Source organism: Molossus molossus, unplaced genomic scaffold (assembly GCF_014108415.1).
Source record: "Molossus molossus isolate mMolMol1 unplaced genomic scaffold, mMolMol1.p scaffold_m16_p_8, whole genome shotgun sequence".
Lineage (NCBI taxonomy): Eukaryota > Metazoa > Chordata > Mammalia > Chiroptera > Molossidae > Molossus > Molossus molossus.
Window position 1 is genome coordinate 26,622,748 of NW_023425402.1, and position 26,322 is coordinate 26,649,069.

The 26,322-nt window shown below is 37.5% G+C and overlaps 1 protein-coding gene across 9 annotated transcripts in view; it reads right to left on the minus strand.

The window, feature by feature from the left end:
• The window catches only part of DST (dystonin), a 432,181-nt gene that overhangs the window by 135,573 nt on the left and 270,286 nt on the right, over positions 1-26,322 (minus strand). For 8 of the 9 annotated variants that reach the window (XM_036248926.1, XM_036248924.1, XM_036248928.1 and 5 more), the window contains 17 exons: positions 24,292-24,387; positions 23,612-23,737; positions 22,851-23,003; positions 22,508-22,662; positions 22,166-22,292; positions 21,498-21,681; positions 20,412-20,569; positions 19,752-19,930; positions 18,579-18,717; positions 17,525-17,718; positions 16,183-16,345; positions 15,163-15,246; positions 14,348-14,455; positions 13,665-13,763; positions 3,643-3,771; positions 1,356-1,444; positions 56-191 (listed from right to left, as the gene is read on the minus strand). In XM_036248926.1, the coding sequence (XP_036104819.1) occupies positions 56-191; positions 1,356-1,444; positions 3,643-3,771; positions 13,665-13,763; positions 14,348-14,455; positions 15,163-15,246; positions 16,183-16,345; positions 17,525-17,718; positions 18,579-18,717; positions 19,752-19,930; positions 20,412-20,569; positions 21,498-21,681; positions 22,166-22,292; positions 22,508-22,662; positions 22,851-23,003; positions 23,612-23,737; positions 24,292-24,387 (2,319 nt within the window). Of the gene's footprint in view, positions 1-55; positions 192-1,355; positions 1,445-3,642; positions 3,772-4,220; positions 6,685-7,527; positions 10,189-13,664; positions 13,764-14,347; positions 14,456-15,162; positions 15,247-16,182; positions 16,346-17,524; positions 17,719-18,578; positions 18,718-19,751; positions 19,931-20,411; positions 20,570-21,497; positions 21,682-22,165; positions 22,293-22,507; positions 22,663-22,850; positions 23,004-23,611; positions 23,738-24,291; positions 24,388-26,322 lie in introns of those variants that run through there. The other variant, XM_036248922.1, reaches the window with a different exon arrangement.

The following is a 26,322-nucleotide window of genomic DNA, read 5'->3' on the forward strand; positions in this document are numbered from 1 at the left end:
AGTCATGCAATAAAACTAAGCGTCTTGAAATAGCTTCGTATTTTCATAATATTACCTTCTCCTCTACCTTGACATCTCCGATGGTTTGTGATTCTTGTAGTTGCTTCAGAGATTCACTAAACAATAAATTATAACTTTCTTGAAGAGTTTTCACTTGTTTTTCCAATTCATTCCTTTCTTCATCTGTCATTCTAAAATAACCAGTATGAAATGAGGAGTGCAAGTCTTCAAGTGATAGAGATGATATATTAGGCTTAATGATTTTGTACATTACTTTTCTAAATAAATAAATGATCATAAAATAAAATATAATCTCATGTACAGATTGCTCAGGTCTTAGAATGGTTCTTCAAGGAAATTAAGGATGGCCCTAAACACATCTAGGAAACGTCCTCTTGCCTAAAAAAAGGGGACTGACTCAGTGGTTGAGTGTTGACCCATGCACCAAGAGGTCGTCGGTTCAATTCCCGGCCGGGGCACATGCCCAGGTTGTGGGCCTGATCCCCTAGTGGGGAGCATGCAAGAGCAGGCCAATCAATGTTCTCTCTCATCGATGTTTCTATCTCTCCCTCTCCCTTCCTCTCTCTCTAAAATCAATAAAGAAGAAAAAATGTTTAAATAACAACAGCTAGTATCTGACAGCAGGAACATTAGCAACGTTTGTCCCAACATGGGAAAGGGGCAATCAGATACCACTACCCAAGACAAACTTTGTTGAAGCTGAAGGATGAATCAGGAGGATGTTAACCGGATTTGCTAAGGCACAATATACAATCATTCTGGAATAATCCTAAAGTCAAAAGGGTTTAAGAAAAGGGTAGACTCCTTCCCTGCCTGGGGCATTGGCTGAAACACAGGAAGTGCCTTGTTGCGAAAAGTAGGACCAAAATATGAGAAATCAGGTTTCCACAGGTCTCAGTCAAGAAAATGAAGAAATATATACACACATTTTCCAAAAGTCTCAGACTGTACTATTTATATAAAGACTTGGCTAGGAGTCTTCACAACTCACTAGCTACTGATCCTTAACCTCTCTGAGCCTGGTTTCTTATCAATAATATAGGGGGATAATAAGCACCTTTCAGTCTTTTGCTAAAGGCATACTAAAGAGACTAAAAAGGACAATTACTTAAATTGCTAAATTTATAATCCTATGTTATTACATTACTAAGTAAATTTGTGATTGAGTTCCAGAGAAAATTTGGGAAGATAGTACATTTTCCATATACCTCATACCCGATTTCCCTTATTATTATACATTGTTTTATTGTTGACATTAGTATAGATATCTCCCATTGAATGTTCTTAAGACTACTTTCCAACATCGAATAAAAGGTTAATGAAAACTAACATACTTGTCTCCATGTTTAGCCAAAAATAGCTGCATGGTTTGAAGTGCCTCAGATAATTGTTCCTTCTTGGTTAATAGTTCTTCACTGGAAATCTGCAAGGTAAGAAAATCGCATTCAAACTCTGTCCTCATAAAGACTAACCAACAGTAATTTTTAAAAATGAATCAAGTTTTCATCAAGACCCAAATGATGTCTGGGGGATCCAAGTCAATAACCCATTACTAATTATCATTCTATGGGCCTAGATGCGAGGAGTATTTTATATTTAGAATGCATGATTAAGGAAAGCTTTATTATTTCATGAAGAAATAATAATACAGCATTATATGGTTCCTGCATTTGTCCCATGCAACCATGAATCAAGGTTGCCTTAACACCCTAGGTGGCCAGAGGTTCAGCACTGGCCCAATGTCGTCCTTGTACCCAAAAATATACATGAACGAAGAACACTACTCCCAGTGAGTATCTTCATTCCCCCAGACTCCTTTTGAAAAAATTATGTTGACAGTTCCATCTGTATGTCTGTAGATCAAGATTAAATAATTTTTATTGCTAAGACTTTCACTTGTGAAAGTTTCCTGTGATGGTTAGATAAAGTTGATCTGTTTGAGGATAGCAATTAACACTTTCTCCTAATGCCTCAGTATATCATTTCTGAATACCTAATATCAGAAATTTATTGCCATTCTTTTAAATGAGCAGAAATAGGAGCAAATTAGTAGGGGAAGCTAATAAAAGCTAATGTACCCTAAAATGGGCCAATGAAAAGATATCTTTCCCCTCGAGGTACTCTATTTAGAATTCATTTAAAGTCTATTTTTCATGGTTACAGGTAATAATCAGGACATATTGATATTTTAAAAGACATATATTATTCACATCAAATTGCCTTAAATTCCTCTATTAAGTGTTATTAAAAATTTATAATTTAGGCCCCAATCTGCATGTATCTACTTTTATGTCCAGCAGTTCTAAACTGATGAAGTAAAATTTTGGAGACTTTAAAACTACAGAATGAGAAAATACCAAGGGTTTATAATCCACATTTCCAAAAAGAAATTTGTTTTCCCAAGATATCCTTGCTAAGCTCTTGTCCCTATTTTAGTTCTTTTCCTATTTGACAAGGCGGGCATGGGGGGGGGGGGGTGTTTAAACTAAATATATGTGCATGACATTGCTTTGAAGGTTTTGCATTTAAAACGCCCAATGTAATTGCTTTCCAGTTTCTTATTTCTTCCACACTATATGAAGTATATATAGTAGGCAAGACTACGAGCTAGTATGGCTTTATTTCACTGAATAATCAAGTCTATATTCAGGTCTGTGAACTTCCACGGGGAAGCCCCAGATAAAATACATCTGCCTCATGTCACGGGGAAAAATCAGATGACACTGAAGTTTCCCCTATTTAAGTACATCAGCTATGTCAACTAGTGACAAGTGAGAACTGATGCAGAGTTAGCAGGGAAAGCTAATGACAGCTAATGGCCCCTGAAATGTCCAAAGGTCAGGCAGGGCAGGGTGCAGTGCAGGAAAAGTTTTCAAGAAAAATGCTGCTTAACTTGGTGGAAAATTTTTTTAAAACACAGCTGCAAGTCCAGTGCTATCACTAGCAGCCGCAACACTGGAGTTCACACCCTAGCAACCAGCGCCCTCAGAGCTGGAGGCGGTCCAATAGACAGCAGGGCGCACTAACATCTCAGCCGCTGGAGCTATCCAGCTAATGCCAAGTGGTTGGGGTACAGATGATAGGCCCAGAGAACTAAAGAATTCATTTAGGTAAGGGAAAAAAATCTAGAGTTTCCAGTGATTGACTAGAGAACACTGCGTGTAACAGAAAAGGTCCAGAAAGGCACAACCAAATTTAATCCTCAAAAAATGTTAATATCCTAGTTCGTATTTTGTAATTCTTGGAAAGTTTTGTCCTCATTTGTTAAGAATGAGGCAGCATACGTTGCATGGATTTAGTCTGGGCACAAAACAGGATGACTCTGCTCCTCGGTAATTCTCATTAGAGTCATCAAGAATAAGATCTAACCATTAGGAAAAGCAGCATGAGATATTGGTTGACTAATATATATATATATTGTTCAGGCTTTGGAATCAGAAACACCTTCTTCCACCTGCCACATAAGTTACTTAACCTCTCTGATCCTCATTATAAGTGCCCATAAAAATGTGTGTGTGGTGGGGTAGTTAAGGTAAAAAATTAAGCATTGTTTTTAGGTGGACTGTATCATCTCAGTAAATTCTGCCCACTCTTATTATTAACCAGGACCTTAGTGAATACCTTTTGCTTAGAGAAGGGAGATTTTCCAGCCTTCTCTCCATCTCTCAGTGTCTTGCTGATATTTGATACCCATTTCTGTAATTCTTTGGCTTTTTCAACATGCTCTTTTTTTTCTTCTTCCAGTGACTTCTGACAGGTGTGAGTAGTAAGAAAAGATATATTACAGTAAGTGACTGAGCTATGAAACTCACCTCTCCACAGAAAACAAGTGTAAAAATGCATTTTCATTACACACACAGGTTACTGAGATCTTTTATTCATTCACTTAACCATGCTCATCTTGTCACACAGTAGATTTACTTCCAAAATGTTTATGGTAGCAAAGGAAGCTGCGACAAACATTCTTTAATGATCAGAATAACCTCCCAGCTGGTCTATCAATATGACAAATTAAAACAACTTGATTTTATTCATGAAGCACTAGAAGATCTCTGAATTGCTGCCTTTGCATTAGCATTACAAACACAATTGTCTCGACAGAAAGTATGAAAAACCCGAAAGAATAGAGAATGTGTACATGCATTTTCCAAAAAGAAAATAGTTCCCCCTCTTCCAACACACAACCCACTCATCACAAAGTCTAACTACAAATGGGAGATTGTGATAAACATTTAATATGTAAAGAAGGTTACTACATACAGAGAAACTAAAACTTCCATTTTTCAAGGCAATTTGAAGCACTGTGGCCTCAGGGATGCTGGGAGAGAATGTACATCTCTCTCTTTGGTTCCGTGGTCCTTTTGGGAATGCTCTGTCAGTGAGTGCAAGGGACCATTTAATACAGGGGAACCCTCACATCAGGCTGGATCTATTCAGTGATGGGGAGTTCTGAAGAGAGGATGCTCTGAACTTGTTGGAGTTCAAGCTCATGACGTATTCTAGGTAAAATATTTTTATTTTTGGTATGGGCAATGTTGAAAAAAAAAACTAATGTCAAAGCTAAATAAAACCATCTTTAAGAGCAGTAAATTTTTTAGGTTCAATTTAAAAATTATTCTCCCTTCTGAACGTCAGCTATTTCCAGCCCTCCAGAAATAAATATTGCTTTGAGTATGTGACACAATTACTAGACTATGTATTTCCCTGATGTCATCATGCTCTGGACAAATCACCTGAGCTAGAGAGCATCACTCCTGTTTAAAGGTGTTTCCACACGTCCTATTGTGAAGAATAATAGAGGCTAGAAATTCCTGTCATCCAGGGTTCAGATACTTCTAAGAGTTTAAGTCCCGTGTGGAAATCAAAATCAGCTTTTTCTAAGGCTTCTTTATATGTCAACTTCCTTTTTGTTTGGGGACATATTATATTTCTGACATATGACTTCTGATCTTTGAGGCTTGTCGCAAGGAAGACATCTATAATACCTACTTGGAGAGCCTCTTCTATTGACAGGCGGGAGTGAACTTGTGGTTCCATCAACCCCCCAGTCAAGTACTGAAACTCCAAACATCTGATTCCCATTTCCTTACTGATGATGTTTGCATTCACAGCTTCCACCACCGACATCATTTTGCTTGTGACGGGATGGCCAATCCCTGTGATCACTAATTCACACTGTCGCAGCTGCTGGGCAAACCCCTCATCAACTAGGCCTCTATGCAAAGCTTCGGCCACCCGGTACCTTTTGCCAGTAAGAGGATCAATTATGCCCCCTGTGCTGACTTGGGCTTCAAGGCATCTGAGGGCAGTAATCCGATCAATCAAATTCCTACGGGAGGCCTTTAGCACAGAGATCCTTTCTCCACTAGAAGTCAGCCAATACCCCGCAATTGGACTGTGCAAATCCTTCTTGGGAACTAACCGGCTCAGCAAAGAATCAGCGAGTTCTGTAAGTGTGATGAGGCCATCCTGATACTTTTTGACCAAGGCTTTGTCAAGTGTTCCCTGCTCTATGGCCTCATTCATATTGAACTGTAATCCCGTCTTAGTATCGGTCAGCATACGAGAAGGATGCCCGTAGGATTCAAAAAACGTGGCTTCCCTCCACTGGTACTGCTGCCCCGAGAGCTCAAGATATGTACTTTTTTCAATGAGGCTTCTCTGGAAAGCCTCATAGGCCATCAGTTCTGCCCCTGTCTTGGTATCTACTACAGAAATCCTATGAGTTTTTGCTACACTGAGATTGGAAATGTTCCTCTCCCCGAATGGAAACAGAAAGCATTGGCAATCTACATCAAATACACACATTCGTAGCAATTCTGAGTAATACAGAGCTTGCTTGTTATTGGGGTTGGGAAAAACTCGTGTGTTGCTTGATGGCTCATGTAAAAATTGTAGGATGGCATTATTTAACAAGCCTTGCTGCAGAGCAACTTCTGCTGGGACGCGAACACCTCGCACAGGGTCAATGATGCCCCCACTGGCGATCTGGGCCTCCAAGATATGTTTACCTTTCTGTCTGTCAAGCACTCTATTTTCCATAGCTTGAAACACTGACAACGTCTTAGAATTACATAAATATCCCAGGGCTCCCTTCTCTGCCTCAAGGAGCCTAATTTTGAATTCAGGGTCAATAATGCCGTTAAGGACTGCATCTTCGACAGAATATGTCTGACCTGAAATGGGATCGATTATAAAACCTGTTGCAGCCTGAGCTTCTAAAAATGCTAAAGCCATCATTTTGTCTATTATGATTTTTTTGGCTGCGGAGGCAAATGAAATCTTTTCTTTTGTGGATTCTAGGTATAGCCCCGCAATTGAGGTGGCTTTTGTCAAAAACTTGCTAAGAGTTTTCTGAACTTCTCCAACAGTCTTCAGACCAAGTCGCAGCTGCTCGATTGTCTTCATGTCCAGAAGCTTAGCCTCAACCAGCTGCCTGGCAGTCACAGTGTGCCGGAGCCCTTGGAATGTAAATTCATCATCCCTAACTAAGCATGAGGGATCACCCTCAGAGCTCTGGAAGGTCTCTGTTTCCAAGCCTCTCTTAAGAAACTCTCCTCTCTTGAGTCCAAGCATCCATTCTTCAGCACTGGAAACTGGGTTCTTTTCTTGCTTTAATTTTGTGACTTCTGTATGAATGTCATACTGCTTGTTCTTAGCTATCTGTAACAGGAATTTATACAGCATTAAAAGTCATCTAAGAACATGACATAGCTTTACCCATTCTTAATCCAAATATAATTCCTAGAATAACAAATATGAGATAAGTAAAGAGAAGAAAACTTTCAAACTAAAGTAGATTCAGGAACAAGTAATATATTTTGAGAGTCTGAAGCTTATTTTGGATGACAGTTAAGGTATTAAAATGGTATGAAGGTAGAGGGATTAAGCAAAAAAAAACAAAAACAAACTCACACACACAAAACAAACAAGACAGACGACAGTACTACGGTGATTACCAGAGGGAAAGGGGGTGGGGGAGGCAGAAGAGGGTAAAGGGGGATAAATGGCGATGGAAGGAGACTTGACTTGGGGTGTTGAAAACACAATACATCTTGCAGATGATGTAGTATAGAATTGTACCTGAAACATATATTATTAACCAATGTCTCCCAAATAAATTCAATTTTAAAAAGGAGTACAAGAAAAAAAAGACTGAGATGAAATTTTTCCAGAGAACATGTTAGATATTAAAGTTAACTGCTTGCTTTGTCTAGCGTTTTTAGGGGCATACTTTTCAGAATATAATCCCATAGATATAACAGTAGAACCATTACATTTGTGTGTTTAATCTCAAATATTTAAAAATTAAAGATTGATAATTTATGGTAAAGATTCAATTAAATAACTATAAAATGATAGCATTATTTTTTTGTCCTAACATCAAAAAGCCAATCACATTTAACATTATTATTTTTTTTTCTTCCATTGGTCTAGCAGAGAGAAAAAAACAAGAGAGGGAACTTAACATAGGTGGCTGATAAGGTCTCAGAAGCCAGACTATACCTCTAAGGGTGCCAAAAGCTTCACCAGGTCCATTTCACATTTGTCATCTTGACGTCTCACCAGTGGTCTGGAATTGTACAGAGCCTGATCTCTTATCTTCTCTATTTCTGATAGTCTTGAAACAGGTTTATTCTCATCAAAAGTTATCTGCAATTCGGTGCTTGTTTGAGAAAAATACTCAGAGTAACATTGTTGGCTTTTCTCTTTCTCCAGTGGAGTCCTTGAGGGCCAGCTCTGGGTGTCCTGTTCAACCCGATGTTGCCATTTTTCTTCCGACTGCTGTGGTTCTTGCGTCCGTCTCGACAGAGGAGACCTCGGGGAGAGGTCTCTGGAGTGCTGACATTCTTTTGCAGCCACCTCAAAATCTGGCTTGAATGTATAGTCTTTGACCGGGCTCTTTTTTTGGATTTCACACTGGAGCAGAACCAACTGATGTTCGTGTTCCTTTATCTGTTGATCCATTTTTTGCTTCAGGTTTTCGACTTCACGTTTCTGGGCCACCAGCTCCTCTTCAAGTTTCCGACACTTTTGATAATGATTTGCTTCCACATTCTGCCCTTGCTGGATATGCTCACGATACTGCTGAAGCTGTCTTTCAAGTTCTCTGATATTTGTTTCGCAGAGCTTAGCATTCTCTTGAGCTCTGCAGTTTTCTCGCTGAAGAGACACAAAGTCGAGCTTGATGCCTGAAATATCGCTTTCAGTGATAACTTTGGAGCCCATTAATTTTTCCATCTTTTTCCGAAACTCTTCTGCTGAACGCTTGAATTTCTCCGATTCTTCCTGAAACAAGACCATCTTTCTATGGATCATCTTCTCCTCTATGGTCTTTAAGTGCAGTTCGTCTTGTACCCTTTTCAACCGGTTGTTTAACTCTTGCACCTGAGCTTGCTGTAGCTGTACTTTCTGCTCCCCCAGTCGCTTTTGCTCTTTGGAAGCATTCAGCTCAGCATTCAGATTTCTAACCTCTTTCTCGGTGTTTTGGATGATAATGTTCTGCTGGTCACACTTATGCCTAAATTCACTTACTAAATTTTGACTTCTGGCCAGGTCTTCCTCTAAGCATTTAATTTTTTTATGGAAATCCTGCTCTGTTTTCGTCTGTTTATGCAAGTGTTCGTTTGTGCTGCGCAGCTGATCTTTGAAACCATCTGCCTGCATTTTCAGGGCTTCGCATCTTTGCTGGATAGCTTGTCTCTCTAACACCACATTGGCCGATTCTGCCTGAATCCTCTGCATTGCTAACTTTGTTTCGTTATTCTGCCTGATCAGCTCATCTACTTTTTGTTTTTGCATTTTTGCACACTGATTACTTTTCTCCAATTCCTCCCTAAGCTTTTGGATTTTACCATCATTTTCTTTTTCAGCTTTAATATTCTGAAGCAACTGCTCCTGGCTTTTCTCAAATTGTTCTTTTAGATGATCTGACTTCCTCCGGCAGAATTCTATTCTTTCATTAGATAATTCCTTCTCGTCCCGAAAAGAATTCACCTGTGAATTTAAGTGCTGAATATTCCTCTCAGTTATAGCATGTGTCCTCGTGATCCTGTCTACTTCCCTTTGCAATTTCCCCTTTTCCTGCTGAAGAGATTCTAATTCTACCTCATAGTTGCACTTCATCTTCTTAAGATCGCTAGCTTCTTGCATGACTTCTTCAGCTTTATCTGTGGTTTGGTTCAACTGCCGCCCCAGCTCTCTGAGCTGGCGAGAATACCCTTCCTCCACCTGGTCCTTCCTTTCCAACTCCAACTTAAGGCATTTTAGTGTGTTATTTGTTTCATCTAGTTTTTCTTTGAGCAAGCGAGCCTTCTCCTCAGATGAAGTTTTTTCAAGCTGGAGGGCATTCAGTTCATACTTGAGCTCCCTCATGTCTTTCTCGGCCTTTCTGTTGGCGACCATCAGCTGGTCCACCTGCTGTTTGAGCTCCTCCGCCTTCTGTTTGTCGTGCTCCGTCTGTGTGATGGCACATGTGGGCAGCACGTTTTCCCTGCACGAGTACTGAATTTCTGTGATTTTTCTCCTTGCTTCCAATTCGATCTTCTGCTTTTCTTTCAACTGTGCCTCTGCGATCTGTTTTTGAGACATCAGGTCTCTTTCCATCTGCTTTATCCGCTTCAAGAGTTCTTCCTCGTTGTCTCTCTTCCTTCTTAATTCTTCCATTAACTTGTTTCTTTGCTGCTCCAAGTCGCTGAGACTCGAATCTTTTCTTTTCAGGTGATCTTCCAGGGTCCTTCTGGTGAAGGTGTTCTCCTCTAACTGGCTCCGGAAATTGCGGAGGTTTTCTTCCACGGCGGCTCTCTTGGCCTCGGCCTCCACCGTGAGCCGCCGCACCCGCTCCAGCTCCCGCTCCGCGGCCTCCTTCTCTCTCCCGATGGCCTCCAGCTCCCTGCGGTACTGCTTGGCTTCACTTTCCGCCCGGATTTTCTGCAGCGCGATGTCCTCCACATTTCGCTGCTGCTTCCTCAGTTCATGTTCTGCAGCCTCCTTGACCTTCGGGAGTTCTTCCTCCACTTGAGACTTTTGTTTCTTTAGCTCGGCTACCATTCTCTCCAGTTCACTTATCTTCCCCGTGAGTTTGCAATTCTCAATCACTGTTGCCTTCTGCCGCCGAAGCAGGTCGGAATAGGCCCCATGTTCAGAAGTCTCTTTACACCTTTTCATCTAGGAGAGATGTTTAAAAGGGTCAAACCTGTTCTACGCCAGTTGATCTTTTCAAATCTGAAGCAAGGCTCCGGGAAGTACTTACAGAGACAAGTACACCCAAATGCAGAACAAGCACCATCACCACCATCACCACCACCACCTTCTTCAGAGAGGAAGCTTCGGACAGTCAGCAAAAGGAGAAGACAAACACCCTTCATAATAGGTTTTCTGAACCACAGAATCGTTTCTTATTCTACGGTTTTTGGCCTCAGAAAAAAATTGGTTGTAAAAATTAACTAGGATTTTATAGCAAGAAGGGACCTTCCAAAACAGATAGCATCTAGAAGAGGACACTGCGGTACAGGGAGGTTAAATCACTTTGAAAACGTTCACAACAGTGAGTGCTCTTCTGCTCTCACACACAACTTACTCCAAGCCGAGAACATACAACACACAAGAACCGAATGACACGAAATAATTTACTTTTCGATAGCTAGCCCAATGGAAATTTAAGATGCTGTTTACATCCCTCTGTTTTATGGTTAAAGAAACAAAATACAGAAAGCCACACCAGGAAATAAAAGTTAACACGGGGGAGGAGGAAAATGATACAAAAAGTTGTTCTTTCTAAAGTCAAATTTTTACTTGTTTAGATCGTCATATTAGGACAACTGTAATCAGAATTGCTAATGCAAAGGCAGCTACAGTCCCTGGTGGCTTTGGAAGAGATGTGCTTCATATACTCACAGATTTTGTTGATCTTGTTAATGACATGCCTCATACGAATGAATCCACCTTGACAAGTACCTTTAGATACCCCGTAAATACAAAGATATTTATTAAATATAAATGCTTTTAAAAATATACTTAGGGATTCAGCTCCAATGTATAGAATAAAGTGTAAAAAAAAAAAATGTTTTTTTACTCTGTTAATGATAGAATCCATCTCAGCTGGGAGGAATATACTTTGCATGAACTACAGAACTAGATGAGCAAGGCTAGTTTTTAATTATAATTTTAATTATAATTTAATTTCTCTTTATTAACATCATAAGGTTGTTAGTTTCATATCATCAACCCCAAATCACATTTATCACAGTTTAAACACGAGTAGAGAAATTATCCTAGCGAGCAGATTTGTTTTTTGTAAATTGAGAAGCTTTGGTGAATTGCAGTACTATCATTTAAACTACAGACCATATATCTTATTTTGCTTGCTCTAATGTCTTGATCCCCAATAATTCTGACAAAATTTCAGTTGTTTCCTTTGCCAGCCTAAATATGGTTCACAATAAGAATTCGTATAAAACAAATCTCATAGCAGTCTACAATACTTAGTGCTAGTATTCTGTTTATTATGTTGTCAGGGTCAACTTTTAGTGACATTGAAGCATTTCATCTGTTTAAATGCTAAAGTTTCAACATTTTTTGAGTAGTTGATTTCTAATAGGGTCTTTCTCAATTCCTTATTGAACCCTCTTTAAAACGTGGCTATTGCTGAGAAGATTTGAGCCTTTTTTTCCTTACTTATGTTCTAAGGTTTAAAAAATAAAAAACTCTTTCAGAAAAAAATGTTGTTGAACCCCCAGTATTTATTGTTAATAATCTCACATTTAGATACTCTGATTTTTTAGCAAATAATAGAAAAAATACTATAAATAATTTAGTCCTACTGCTGATTTCCATTCTTGTAGATCTCAAACTCATTCATATAAAAATAACTTCTTTAGTTTTCTCTAACTTTTCCCCAAGGAGACATACTGTCCTTTAATCTCAGCAAGTAATACTTGATATATTTTGCTCTCAACATAGACTAGAAAATCTCTTCATCCATCTAATACCCATTACAGATACTTTACTTTCATTCCTGATTTGCTTATCATCTTCTGAAATGAACTTGATTCTATGTTTACTTTGAAAAGTTCTACTTCTCAGACCAAGGTTTCTCATGTGGCTCCTCACAGACTCCGTTTCAGAAACATTACTCGTTGGAGTTACAAAACAGAACTACCTGTCTTTTGTAAAATACATCTTCTACATTCCAGTAATGTGATTAAGTGGTAATTTTTTATTCAGGAATTGTAAAAATCTATTTTACATTATAGTCTTTGCATGGCTATATTGTTTTGACTTTCAATTCACTATAATTCGTTTACATTTCAAAGGATGACAAGCATAATTTGCATATATTCAGGCTGTGTGCAATATCATTTGATTCTATCAGCTTTAGTGTTCTACCTCATCAGATAAATTGAGCAAAGTGGCTCTATATGCACAGTAAGATATATACTATAACAAAGGAAAAGCACTTAAGTTACTTCGTTTTAAATTTAACTACTAAAAATACAATTTAAAATACCTGAGACCTGTGTGCTATTTAATTGTGTCTCTTAAAAAGTAAAAATATAAAAATTATGGATGTTCTTCTATAAATCAGAAGTGTATGGCAATTATTTGAATGGTCACAAATATTCTGCTGCTCCTTTCTAAGCACAAAAGAAGCTAGATCAAAAGACTTGCAATTAGCTGTGTTAGTGATTTAGTTGCAGAAAACTATTAATACTGAACAGACTAAAATAGCTTATAAAAGCAGGTACATTTTTAGAAACTAAGAAAGCAACATCTATCAGACATTTACTACAGTGTTGGTTCTTTCATTATATGAACAGTTAAACTAACTATGATCATCTTCAGAATTTCAACAAAAGTCTAATTTAAAATGACTAATGGCCCACAATTTATTGATTTTAGCATTCGGTCTACTATTTTTGTCTGTTCTGAGGTTAGAAATAGAAAGCATCCCAAGATAATAGAACACAGCATAATCCCTTCAAAAGTATATATAATAGTCTTCTATGACAAGATATTTTCATAAATAACTCCTTACTCTGTCTATTTGTGAACATGTTTTTTAATGCAGAATCCAAGCCACAGAATTCTTCCAAATTAGAATGGCACTTAAACAGTCTTTTTTATTATATACCATATCTTTTTGGCAAAAAATAAACAAAAAAAAACCTCCACAATTATTAAAAAGTACTATCATTTTGTACAAACACCTACTTCTGAATTAATAACTTTTATGTTTTAAATCCATGAATATGTAAATTTATTTAAAATGCATAAAACAAATGTTTTTATATAGTGTTTCTGCAGAATAACAGAGGTAACCACACTTCAAAGAAGTGTACTTCTCAACTGTGAGAAAACTGAGAAAAATTCTGCCAGTGTCAACATTTCATAATTTAAGTAGAACAATTAAACACATTAACCCTACCATATTAGAGTCCTACGGTGAAAAAAATTTTTTTTTCTATTTGAGAAAAATCTCAAAAACAAGTAAAAAAAAAATCCTAGACCTCTACTCTTTTATAATCTAGTAATTACTTACATATCAGCTATCAACCATGTAAATTTATCATGAGACCTTTTTTGTTTTTTCAAGCCATACTATATACTTCCTTTTCAGTTAGCTGTTCATAATTAATGGTTACCTCTTCTTCTTCCAACCTCTTCAGTGAATCACCAGCAAATTTAATATATTGTGTCATGAGGGTGACCAGAGCAGTGTATCGTGTCCGTAGGTCCATGAACTACAAGGAAAAAAATTAAAAACATAGTCTCCAGATGCCCTAAATGAGTTGAATAAATAGTAGGTAATGATTACAATACTAACTAGGCTATGAAACAGCCTCTCCCCAGGAACAGTGGCTGGAATGAGTTTATTACTGTGGTGCAAACCATACTAAATGGCAATTCTCTTCTAAATTTAACCAGGAAGTACATTTATTATAATCTGCACTTACTAATCCTGATTAAAACATTTTCAAAAGGTTTTAAAAAAAAAAAATGTAATTTATAGGTAGAAGCTTTCTTTTTGGAATAATAAAAAATTTCTGTAAATGGTGAGTGGTCAAGATTGCACAACATTGTGAATACCACTGAACTGTGCACTTCAAAATGGTTAAAATGATAAATTTTCCATTATGTATATTTTACCAAACAAATACAAATTTTTTAAAGTAGTGCTTCTTCTCTCTTCTACATTCCCTCCCTTCTCTATTGTACTTTTATTACCTCTTTTATTTCTTGTTTATTAATTTATTTTTGTCACAGATGTTTCTCCTTTTCCCCCCGGAAACACCCTCCTCCCTATCTCGCCCCCCACTTTTATTACCTCTTGAATGATGAGATCTGCGGAGCTCTGCATTCTCCGGCGTTTCACTGGAGATTTTTGTTGTGAATCTACCATAGCCCGGTAGGTCATAGTTTGTAATTCGTAGTCCTGGATAAAGAAGTCAATAGATGAAGTCAATTAAAGCAAAGTGCTAATGCTTCCTAATGGGACTTAGTTTCACTGAGACACTTTAAAGAAAATATTACAAAGCAACACTTTTAGAAATCTATCCAATCCTGAGATGTTCACAGGTGGTAATAAAATCAGAAACATTTAGAGTGGTCAGGAAAGTTCCTAAGTCTCTTTAGAAGCTCATGGAAACATTTACTACAATATGCTAGATATACTCAGCCTCCCTTTACTCTAGCTGGGCTGTGTCCCTGGGCATCTGGATGGCTGAATTTGATAAAAAGCCTGAGAACCCAAAATGTTAGAGGTTCCTTCATGGAATACTCTAGCATTGTCAAAGAAAGGAGAGAGAGAGAGCGCCCAAGGGTAAAAGAAGGAGGGGAAGAAGGAAGGAGAGAGGGAGGGGGCACAAGGTGATTAAGGAATGAATTTCAGAGCTCTGTACTTCTTGTGTGTGTGGAGGGGTGTGGGTGCACGTGCCGTGTGACATAGAGAAAATGAACAAAACAGGCTGTCATGTGACTCAGATTTCAAAAAATTATAGATAGGTGTCAAAAAGTTTCAAATGGAAATTTCCTGTTTTCACTTTTTAACAGAGTGGAATGACTTACAAAGGTTCCGAAAACATCAATGTGGAAGCACATGCCCGAATATTAAATCTGATGCCAGTAACTGAATCCGCTTACCTTCACTGTGGTGGAGTACTGTTCGGCATATTTTTGACACTCATCCATTTTGCTCTGTTTCATTTCTATTTCTGACACCAGCATCTATAAATACACACAATTTAGAAGAAAAACGATGAGGAATTCTATGCTGTTCAACTACTTAAGATGCTCAGGAACCAAGAAATACAGCATCATTTCATAGTATAGCTCCTAAGCCCTTAGCACATAATATGTAGTATGCCTTATGGCTAAATCACAAACTTCTAGATTAAGCCATATAAGTGACCCACACACATGGGGCTTCAAAGCAGACTTGAAGCCTTTTGCTCCCACCTATTCCTGATCAAAACAGAGCTAAGGCCCTGGCCAGTTTGGCTCAGCGGTTAGAGCGTTGGCCTGCGGTCCGGAGAGACCCGGGTTCGGTTCCCGCTAAGGGCACGTACTTCGGTTGCAGTTTGTCCCCGGCCTTGGTTGGTCGTGCGGGTGGCAGCCACTCGATGTGTCCCTTCACGTCGATGTTTCTCTCTCTCTCTTCCTTCCTCTCTCTCCCTCCCACTCTATCTGTACAAAAAAATGGAAAAAATATCCTCGAGTGAGGATTAAAAAAAAAACAGAGCTAAGAATCACTGGCCCCTCCAGATGGAAAAAACAATCTCAAAGCATTGAACTTCCTGTCAAATGTGGCTGTTTCATTTTCTACCACTAATCACTTTCATTTATTGAGGAGCCCCAAAAAACTAGTGTGGCCAGCAAAGTACCAAAGAGATTTTCATACCAATGATTAAATGACCATTAGGAATTTGAAAATGGCCCCATGGTCCTTTCGTATTCCCTGTGTTTTCAAATATGACTTCCAGAAATCAAAGTAAGTGATACAAATATAGGTTTGGATTGCAGGATTTTACTATTTATGGTTTGTTCCCTACCTTCTTCTAAATAGCTGCTGGCTTTTTTCTTTTTACAAGGGAAAGGAAGATAAGGGTTGTTACTAACCAAGTTGTAGACACAACCTTAGTACAAGGAATTGTGTTCACATACCTTCTGTTGATTTAACTGTGTGGCTAGGGTTTTACTATTTGCAAGCTGATTTTCCTGAATCTTTCTCTGCGTAAGTTCAACTTGTTGGACCCAGTCATCTAAAGGGTGATAGGTATCTCTGTAGTACTTCAGCGATTTGCCAATGCCTTCTAAGTCCCGTAACCTAAAAAATCATAACAGAATAGTCAGTTTCCAAGAGTATCCATTAGGACGGTGAAAGGTGTGGTGAAGAAGGGAGAGACAGAGTAACTGTACTACAAGGCACTAAGCAAAACAATAAGGGAATGTGCAAAGAATTCAAGGGTGCACCATCTCCAAGGGCATTCACACTGGTGTGGTTCAATCTAAATATTTTATTCCTGGAGTTTTACAATGGAGATGTGCTCCTGATAATCCTAGGGACAAGCCCAGGAGACTAAAGCTAAAAAGCAGGAAAACTGGAAACTTAACCATAACCATTATCACTTGGCATGTCTTGAATACCCAAAGCTTGCATCAAATGGAAGTTCACTTTTGAAATAAGGGCAGCATAGTTCAAAGACAGGTTCAACATGAGCTGAGAGAGTAATTTCCAGGAATTGTGATTAAATACCTCAGTCTCTATGATTAAAAATCACTACAGTAAAGCTATATACCACATGTTTTATAGAGATGAGATACTCTATATTTAAATATAATTTTACTTCTCAAGAATGGTACTATAGCATAAAAGCATTTTATTTGCATTAATATAAACATGAAATGAATGAGAAAAGACACTATTCTGTTTCATTTAAGGCGAGCCCTAAAACCACCAAATTTCCTTTCACTTTTTTATTTCAGTCACTGGGTGAATGGTTTCAATGTTCTTGTATCTTCAACAAAAATTAACACCATGTCACTGCAATTTCTTTACACTTCTTAGGTCTAGTATAGAGTGCTACATACAGGCCTAGCAAACAAATGGTCCACGCTCTTACTAAGTCTTGTAAGTTAGTAATAATTTTGAATTATTTAAGTATTGTGTTTGAATATGGTAAGTTGGTAATAAGTAGAAAATCATATTGTTTTTTGTCTTCAGATAAAAAGCAAATAGATTATACAGATGCCAGAGTATATCAATAGTTTTAATAACATAGAGTAGAAAAATATTTATGTTGAAGTTAAATGTCTTCCCTAAGTCTACCACATAAGAAATATAATTAGCTAGAGCTCTTGAAATTCATACAATTAACTGTAAGTGAAAATTAACTATGTACATGAAATTAACTATATAAAAACAGTCTAAGAAGTTTAGATTTTACCTAGAATAGAAGGATAGATATTAAATTTGTGCTAAAAATGAACAGGAAAAGATACTAACCTGTTGTCAATCTGAACATGAACATTTTGCCATCTTTCGAATAATTGGTCTGCTTTTTCTTTGTGCCAGTCAAAATCAAGGTCCCGTTCTTTGTGTGTCTTAAACATTTCATCACTGATGGCTTTAGCCTTCTGCAGCTCGTCCTCCAATGCATGGAATACCTCTCTCTTTTCATCAACTTCAGCTCTCCATTGCTAAAATACATTAATTGTGAAAGTTATAAAAATGTGGCAACCACTTACTGGTCAAGCACATTATTTACCTAATTTTACAATTCATTTACAAATGACTTATCTAAAATCAGAGAAAGGAAAGACTATCTTTCCTATACAAGAATAACGTGTTAGGTTGAACCGAATATCTTTCATATACAAAATAATATGTTAGGTTGAACCTTATGAAATTGCTAATATTTGACTGTACTTTGATCTAAAAAAAAAGCCTGACAATTTAATAAAGTTCAGCCTAATGAAATTCGCATATCAGTAAAGCAAAATATATTCCATGAGCAAGTCAGCTACCTCTAAAAGTTTCTTTTCATTGCTTATTTAAAAAATATCTATTAATCTTATTGTTTAAATTGGAATGTATGCATTAAAATCACTAAGATAACTTTTCACAATTGTTTGCAATAGCTTTATTCAGTTCTTTATGTACATCTATAGATACAGATGAGTACAACCACCAGTCTTTTTCTTTTCTCAGATTAATTCCTCTACTAGCCTCCTTGATTTCTTAAAATAATTGCCTTTCAGCAAGATAATATATTATAAATAATGTAATTTTTAGCTTCAACTCCTCTTGCTGCCAACATGAACTGATTTTTAAAAGCTACTGTCGAGAAGATTCAAACTTCCAATGAGATCTCATCTCAAACGAAAAATGCCTGAACATACTTATTTGCAATAAGCTATGGCATAATAAAGATATGAAATGGAATGAATATAAACATAATCAAATTAAGATATTTAATGACTGATGTTTGAAGATCAAAATGCTAGAGAAATACTTTTAGAGTAGGATCTTGTAAAACAGCCAAAAGTAAGACTCATACCTTTAAAGTACTTATTAGATTCTCGATATTATTCTTGTCTGCAGTCACTGCTTCTTCTTCACACAGTTTGGTTTCATAGAGTTTTACAAGGGATTCTGCAGCTTGAGTGTGTTTCAACACCAAATTAACTGTTTTCAACCTAATAAAGAGAATTTAGCAATAGCCTTCTATTAGTAAACATTTATTTCCCCATAATGCAGTCCTGAAGCATCATTATGATACATGGTCTTCACATTGGAACACTGACACAGTAACTACAAGACTAATATTCAGCTGACTCTCTTCTTAACACACAGCATGGGCTGCAACCCATGCCCTAACCCACAAGCAGTATTTAGTAAGAGATTCCAAGATAAGATGCTCTTCTTTCAAGCCTTGTTTGAACTAAGCTTGAGAGGAAAACCCTACAGACCGCAACAGCTGAGCTACTAAAACTACCGGCAAAATATGGGAGGATCATACATTACTCCCTAATCTCTGTGGCACATTCCCTTTCAACATGAAGGGTCGTAAATCCATAGAAATACTTAATGTAATATTATTTAAAAAAATAAGGTGGGAGTGACTGGATACAGACGGTGACGGGATTAACTACAGCACATATATGCATAGCCCATGGACACAGACAGTAGTGTGGGGAAAGCCAAGGGAGGGGGGGCTGAGGGTGGGTGGAGGTGGGCAAAGGGGGACACCTGCAATAATGTCAACATTAAAAATTTTAAAGAAAAGTGAATATTTATATTAATAAAATGACTATTTTAAATGTACAGCATAGATGTAAAAATAAGACAGCTGTATGAAGCAAATTTATATTATTTTTTTAAATTTATTTTTGTTACAAATGTTTCTCTTTTTTCCCCCACTGACCCCCCTCCTCCCAATCCTGCCCAGGTACCCGTCGTCTGCACTGTTGTCTATGTCCATGGTTATGCATACATGCATGTAAGTTCTGCGGTTTATCTCTTCCCTCCCCGCCCCTGACCCCCCTTCTGAGGTTTGTCCGTCTGTATCCTACTACTATGTCTCTGAGTCTATTTTGTTCATCAGTTTGTCTTGTTCATTATATTCTATAAATAAGTAAGATCATGGGATATTTGTCTTTCTTTGGTTGGCTTGTTTCGCTTAGGACAATACTCTCCAAAGCAAATTTATATTAAGACAGCGGTTACATACTTGTCTATGTAAGTGGTAGACATGGAATAGACTTGGTTCATGTTCTGAAGGACCACACTGAGCTCAGATCGTAAGGTAGGGACTGATGGAGAGGCTGCTGCTTGACTGAAAAAGTCTTCGCATTTATTGGTGATTGTTCCCAAATCATCTTTAAGACGCTCCAGCTCCTTCTTTAGTTTCTATAAAGACAGAACAAATATTGGCATTAGGTTTTCACTCCAGATGGAGCATCTTTCTTTAAACTGTTTTAAAACTTACATTTTACATTATGACTATTGACTTAAAATTCTTTACCAAAGAAACTAAGCGATAGCATTCAAGTTTTATTATCAATAATTTCCTTCTTGCCCATCTTTTCAGGCCCACACATCTAACTTAGTGCTTTTGCATGTAACAGAGGATGAACAAACACCTAATGACTTTCACTGTGAGAAGCCCTTACAGCCTCCATCATAGTGGGTAAGAAGGGACCTGTTCCTCTGTTTACCTGAGATGGAGGTAGAACTGAATTAGAGAATTCTAGTTTACAGCACGCAATAAGAACATAATCAGATCTCACTGGGCAAAGTTGAGCTTGTAAGAAGTCACAGGAGTTGACAGTCATTAAGATAGTAATTTACCTTAAGTTAAATTTTGCCCCAATATATTTAGATATCTCACCTCCTGCTCTGTGATTCTGAACACACTTTCATGCAAATCGTCTCTTTCCAGTGGAGTTCGGATCTGTCTAATCAACCGATCCTCGCAGTTCTCTAACCGAAGCCGAATGTTTCTCACTTCAGAGATGTAGAGATTATAAACGGATTCCTCTTGCTCCTCTGTGAAAGGAAATACGATGTTTAGAAAATGCCTTGTTTTCTATCTTTTGGATGCTCTTGCTCGTTACGGCACTTTCACTACTATTGGGACACAGCGAGTCAGACTACTGTCACCAGTTATCATTGCAAACCCACCCTGAGGATATAAACCGTAGAATAGTGACCTTACTATTTACAAAGTTAATAAAATTTCCCTAATGCCATTTGAAGTACCCATTTCTGATTTATCATGTCCAAGGAAAGTGGTATATTGCTCTTTTATGTTCACAAAAATGTGAATTATATTAGTTGCAGATTAATTATAAAAATTAAATTAAAATCCTTAAAAATTAAAGGTAGAGTAAAACGAGTTAATATTTTATAATTTTTAAAATGGAATATTACTAAGACAACCTTTGTCTCTAAGTAATATCAAAAGAGTTTGGAATAAAATTTATATTTAACAAAAGTTAACTGGACAAAAATCTTTTCCTTTAACCCCTGCATAAAACCCAAGTTCGTTATGGGAAATCTCTCCAACTTCCTCTCAGTTTTGCTGTGAATCTAAAAATATCCTAAAAAATAAAGTCTTTTTCAAAAGTCCAAGTTTGATACATGGACAAAGAACTGAATCTTTTCTGAAATGAATAGATCATTATTCTGAACATTACACTATAAAATAGTGAAAATGTTGAAAAGTAGATGCATTAAGATTTTATCATTTGTTATACTACTTGGTTAGCATCTTTCTATTAATTCATCAATTAGAAATAAATAAATCCCTTTTTGCATATTCCCACCTTAAGCATGCTTCTAACATTCCAGCAACGTGTCTGCCTATCACAGGCTCATGGCATCACACACCTAAGACTCAAATTCCCAATCAGAGCAGAAAACAGCCTATACTAAACACCTATGGGGCAAACAGACAAGGATGCCCATGTTTTACCTCTTTCTGCAGATTTGAGAAGTTCTTGATAATACTGCTTACACACATTAACCTCTTTTTCCAGTTGTGTTATATCTGAGCCCGAAAATATTTGGGATTCCTGGCTATCTTCCAGAAAATCTTCAAAACGAGACTGTAGGTTACTCAGAACTTGCTGATGCTCGCCAGGTAACATTGTCTTTATCTGCAGAAGACCAATGACCATATAATTAAGTGATTATAGTACTAATAGCTAAATTTAAATAGGACAGATCTCAGATTAGGGCCTGATGGTATAAACCAGTTCATCTCAATAGTCATAAATAGAAGAACCATTTGAAATTAATTTTCCTCTTTACTAAGAATTTCGTGTTTTAAAAGGCAAACAAGACTATACAATTCAATACATGAAATTAAACTGGACTCATCTCTAGAAGTCCAAACACTATATCTTATCTCCCTATCAAAAGATAATAAGCACTAAATGAAATTTATGATCTCCAGATTTGCCCAATTCTTAGAAAATGCCCTGTATATGGTAGGTATATAACCAACAGCCATGGAATGAATGAATGAATATCGGCTCCTCTGGACTCTATCGTGTTCTACAGCAAATACAAATTCTACTCTTCATGACGAGGTGCCCACATTTTTGGAGAGATTAAGTTGATGTGTAGATTTACACTTACTGAAGCCACATTGCTAGCTCGAATTTTATCAATTTCATTGATGAGATAATGCCAGGATACTACACTCTTCATGTTTATGTGAGTCTCATGCCAAAGAGTTAGGACATTCTGGTACTGTTGTTCAATTCTGAAATGTACAGAAGAAAGCAGATTAAGCCTTTTCCCTCCCTCTGAACACATGCTACAATCTCTCTTCTCTTTTTTTAATGTGTGTGTGTAAAATAGCCCATGTTTACTAGTTTCACATCTTTCTGATCCTATGGGCCTTGACAAAGTATTATTTCTTGAACCTTCAGAGAACTTCCAAACCCGGGGATCTGTTTCTAGCTAATGCATACGAACCTGTTCGCAAAGTCAACTGCTTCTTTGTTTGGTGGAGGGACAGTGAAGCACACGGATGGGACCATCGCCTCATTCCCAGTGGGGCTAATGACCTTCCATTTGGCACGATGAGAGTTGTTCGCCAGAACACATTCATCGTCTTTGTAAATGGTTATCTGGTTTAAAATGAAGAACAGAACAACCAAATGAGATCATTGTTGACTAATCTTTTCCCCATACCCAATCCCGAGATTACTTTTTTGTTTTTTTAAGGTGGAAAACTTTACTAGTGAGCAGCATGACCTCATTTTTTAAATATATGAGCCCTGCCAGAAACCAGTCTGTTTCTAGGAGCTGTAAGTACCTCGATTTGTCTGTAGTCACAGATGGCTTTGATTGGGATAGACGTTTTGAGTGGACAGTCAGGATTCCTTGGCTTCAGCTGAATTATTGTTTTAGCTCTCCCCATCAGGCTTGCCACTGTGCTTTTATACTGCAGAAGTTCTTCTTTCTCTTCCTAAGTTATAAGTTGGATTTTAAATGGTGAAATACTTGTATTCTTTGTTGTTTTGGGGGCTTAACACAAATGAAACCATCAGAAAATTCTGCCCAACTACATGGTCTAAACTGTCAACCCCTCCCCCACCCCCGCCTCTCTCTTCCCTTTTATTTCTTGGTTTTTTTTTTCCCTCTTAGTATTTATCACTTTCTAACATACACATATATTTTACTTATTTGTCATGCTTATTGTCGATTCCCCCCTCAAGCATGTAAGCACTAGGAGAGTAGGGAATCTTGTCGGCTTGTTCACGCTCTTCCTCCAGCCCCTAAAACAGTACCTATCATACAGAAAGTGCATAACAAGTATTTGTGGAATGACTGACCACACACACACACACACACACACACTGTTAAAGCATTTTAAAATATCAAGGCCATCCCATAAATACTTTTTCTTTATGTTTGTTAGCAAAAAACACTAAAACAGTATTTAAATGTTTGATTGAACGAGGTGGAATTATCAAGAGTACCAATAAAATATAAAGTTATGCTTCCTATAAAACTAGAGTAAAAACTACCTAATCCCATTTTACATAAGAAATCCCTCGGTTTTCTCCTTAGTACCATTGACTCCTGAACAAGGTCCTCCAGCTTGTGAATGCTGCTCGATCTATCGCAGCTGTACTTCCGCTGAATGGCATCTTTCAGGTTCCTTAAGTAATCGGTGGCTTCTTTGGCATCATTGAAAAACTAGGGAAAGACAAAAAACTGGTCAAGTATATTTTATATTCCAGTAAAGTACAGAGTTACCAAGTTCAATTGCCAGGGCCCTGTGTGTCCCCATCATCCATGAGAACAGAATAAAATCAAAACAATGCAACTTAATTGCCACATCCCTCCTTTAACCGAACAACTCTTAAACTTGGATAATTATGAGCGAATATTAAATGTCCAAGGTTTATTAGATTCCAAACAATTCTTGAGGAGCAAGATTCCAACAATAATTTAAAACTTCTGAATAATAATAATAAAGTCCTCTGTAATTAAAATACTTCCTTAATAAGACACTCATTTGTAAATTAAGGATTTTTCTGACACTTTAAGGTATTTTTTTTTAAGGATTTCCTCCTTAACAGAAGAATGCTTCAATGTATCCTACAAAACATATATCCTTGGTGTCCTACAGACAAAACATTTCCGTGTATTTCCCCTGCACATTGTATACATGTCTCATAATAAATGATAAAAACATTTTCTGCCAGAATCACAAGGCCATGACTGAAGTGGGGATTCCATTCACATACCTCGAAGTAGGTGGCGTTCTCCTTCAAGTGCTGCTCCACACACTGGCACAGCTGTAAGATCCAGCTCCACTGCGTCTGCATTGCCGCTCGGTAGGCCTGCAAGACAAAGCACAGGCACTGCTGGGGACCGTGTACAGACCCTGCAATATGTTTAAAGGGTAAAAGACTCTAGTATCTACATAGATGGTAAGATTTTTTTCTTAGCAGATTAAGACTTGAAAATTAGCATAGTGATTGTCCCTTAATCGAAGAGTATCACTTGCCCAAAGCCAGTCCTAAAAGTTTAAATATCAATGTGTTAAATAGGTCCAGTTGATTTCTTTTTTTTTTTATTAATTTGTTTTTGTTACAGATGTTTCTCCTTTTTCCCTCATTGACACCCTCTTCCCCAACCCCTCTGCCCCATCTCCAGCTTTGTTGTCTATGTCCATTGGTTAGGGATACATGCATATAAGTTCTGCGGTTTATCTCTTCCTCCCCAACGTCTCTCCTCCTCTTAGGCCAGTTGATTTCTTCCAAATTTAAAACTTTCGATTTTTTTTTTTAAGACACATGGAAAAAGCAACTGTGACGTGAAACAATACTTAACATTTGAAATTAATGCAAGCTGACCCTTTATTCCATTCCCACCAACCCTTTTCTACTCTGTGGAATCCTCAAATAACGCTTTCCTTTCTTTTTCTTTTTTTTTTTTATCGTCACCTAAGGACATTTTTCCATTTTTTGTTCAGATAGAGTGGGAGAGGAAGAGAGAGAGAGAGAAACATCGATGTGAAGGGACACATCGAGTGGCTGCCACCCGCACGACCAACCAGGGCCGGGGACAAACTGCAACTGAGGTACGTGCCCTTAGCGGGAACCAAACCCGGGTCTCTCTATACCGCAGGCCGACGCTCCAACCGCTGAGCCAAACCAGCCAGGGCAATGCTTCCCTTTCTAACACTGTCCCTTTATCTTTCCTTTCTCTGAATTTTTATATTACTGGATCATACAGCACACCTTTGACACAAAATATATGGTTTTGTAGTTTTCTCTTTGTTTTTTGCTTCTAAAACTAAGCCGGAAGCTTTTGGGACCGGGAGATTGATTAATTTGTTTGTTTTTACTAGGAAAATGTTTGGTGGGTGGGGTGGAGAAGCAAGTATGCAATCCCACAGCAGTGTAATTCTGAAGTTATAATAATTATAATACTCGAAACTTTTATTTGTTTGCTTTAACTTTTATGTAAGACAATGCATATCTTTCATGAGAGCAAAGATATTGTAGAAGACGTCTACTTCCGTAGGGGAACATGAAACATACTTTTATATTTAAGGTGCAATTCACTGCCTTCCAGAAGAGGGTGCTCTAGATGCCTTAATGACTACCTTCAGTAAGCCTGTCACACTTCCTCCCTTTGGAAAATCTCATTCCTGCTAACATAGGCTCAGGCAGCCTTTCTGAATGGAAAGTACAGTGCATTTCCAACAGCACTGGAAATCTGGCAACATATCGTAATTACATTACCTGCTCCCTCAAATTAAGCTACTTTGAGTAAAAGGGCTATAAAAGACACATCGTGCATTGTTAGATTATTAGTTTCTTTTTCATATAAAATAGAATATTGTTGATAATTAACTATTTTCCATGTACCCACAAGACACTGAATAGGCCAATGGAATCACAAAGATGACCAATTTTATCCCTCAATAAACTTTAAATCAGATGAACATTTCTACATAAAAGTAATCAGGTTCGCATCCACATTTTCTATTTCCATCAAAATTCTTAACTTATAATCATATATCCTAACAGCTTTCATCTCTCTACTCTAAAGAATATTCCATTTTAGTTCATCATCATACAAAAGTCTACCCAGACCCTCATTATTCTAATTTCTTTCCCCTCTTGTTCCTCCCACTCTTCTGTCTTTAACATTCCTACATGGCATTTCATGTGGATGCAACACTGTTTTAATATAAAAGAAGGTCGAATGCAACATCCCCCAAACTTCCTAATGAGACCTCGAATTTTACTAATCTTCTGTGGCAT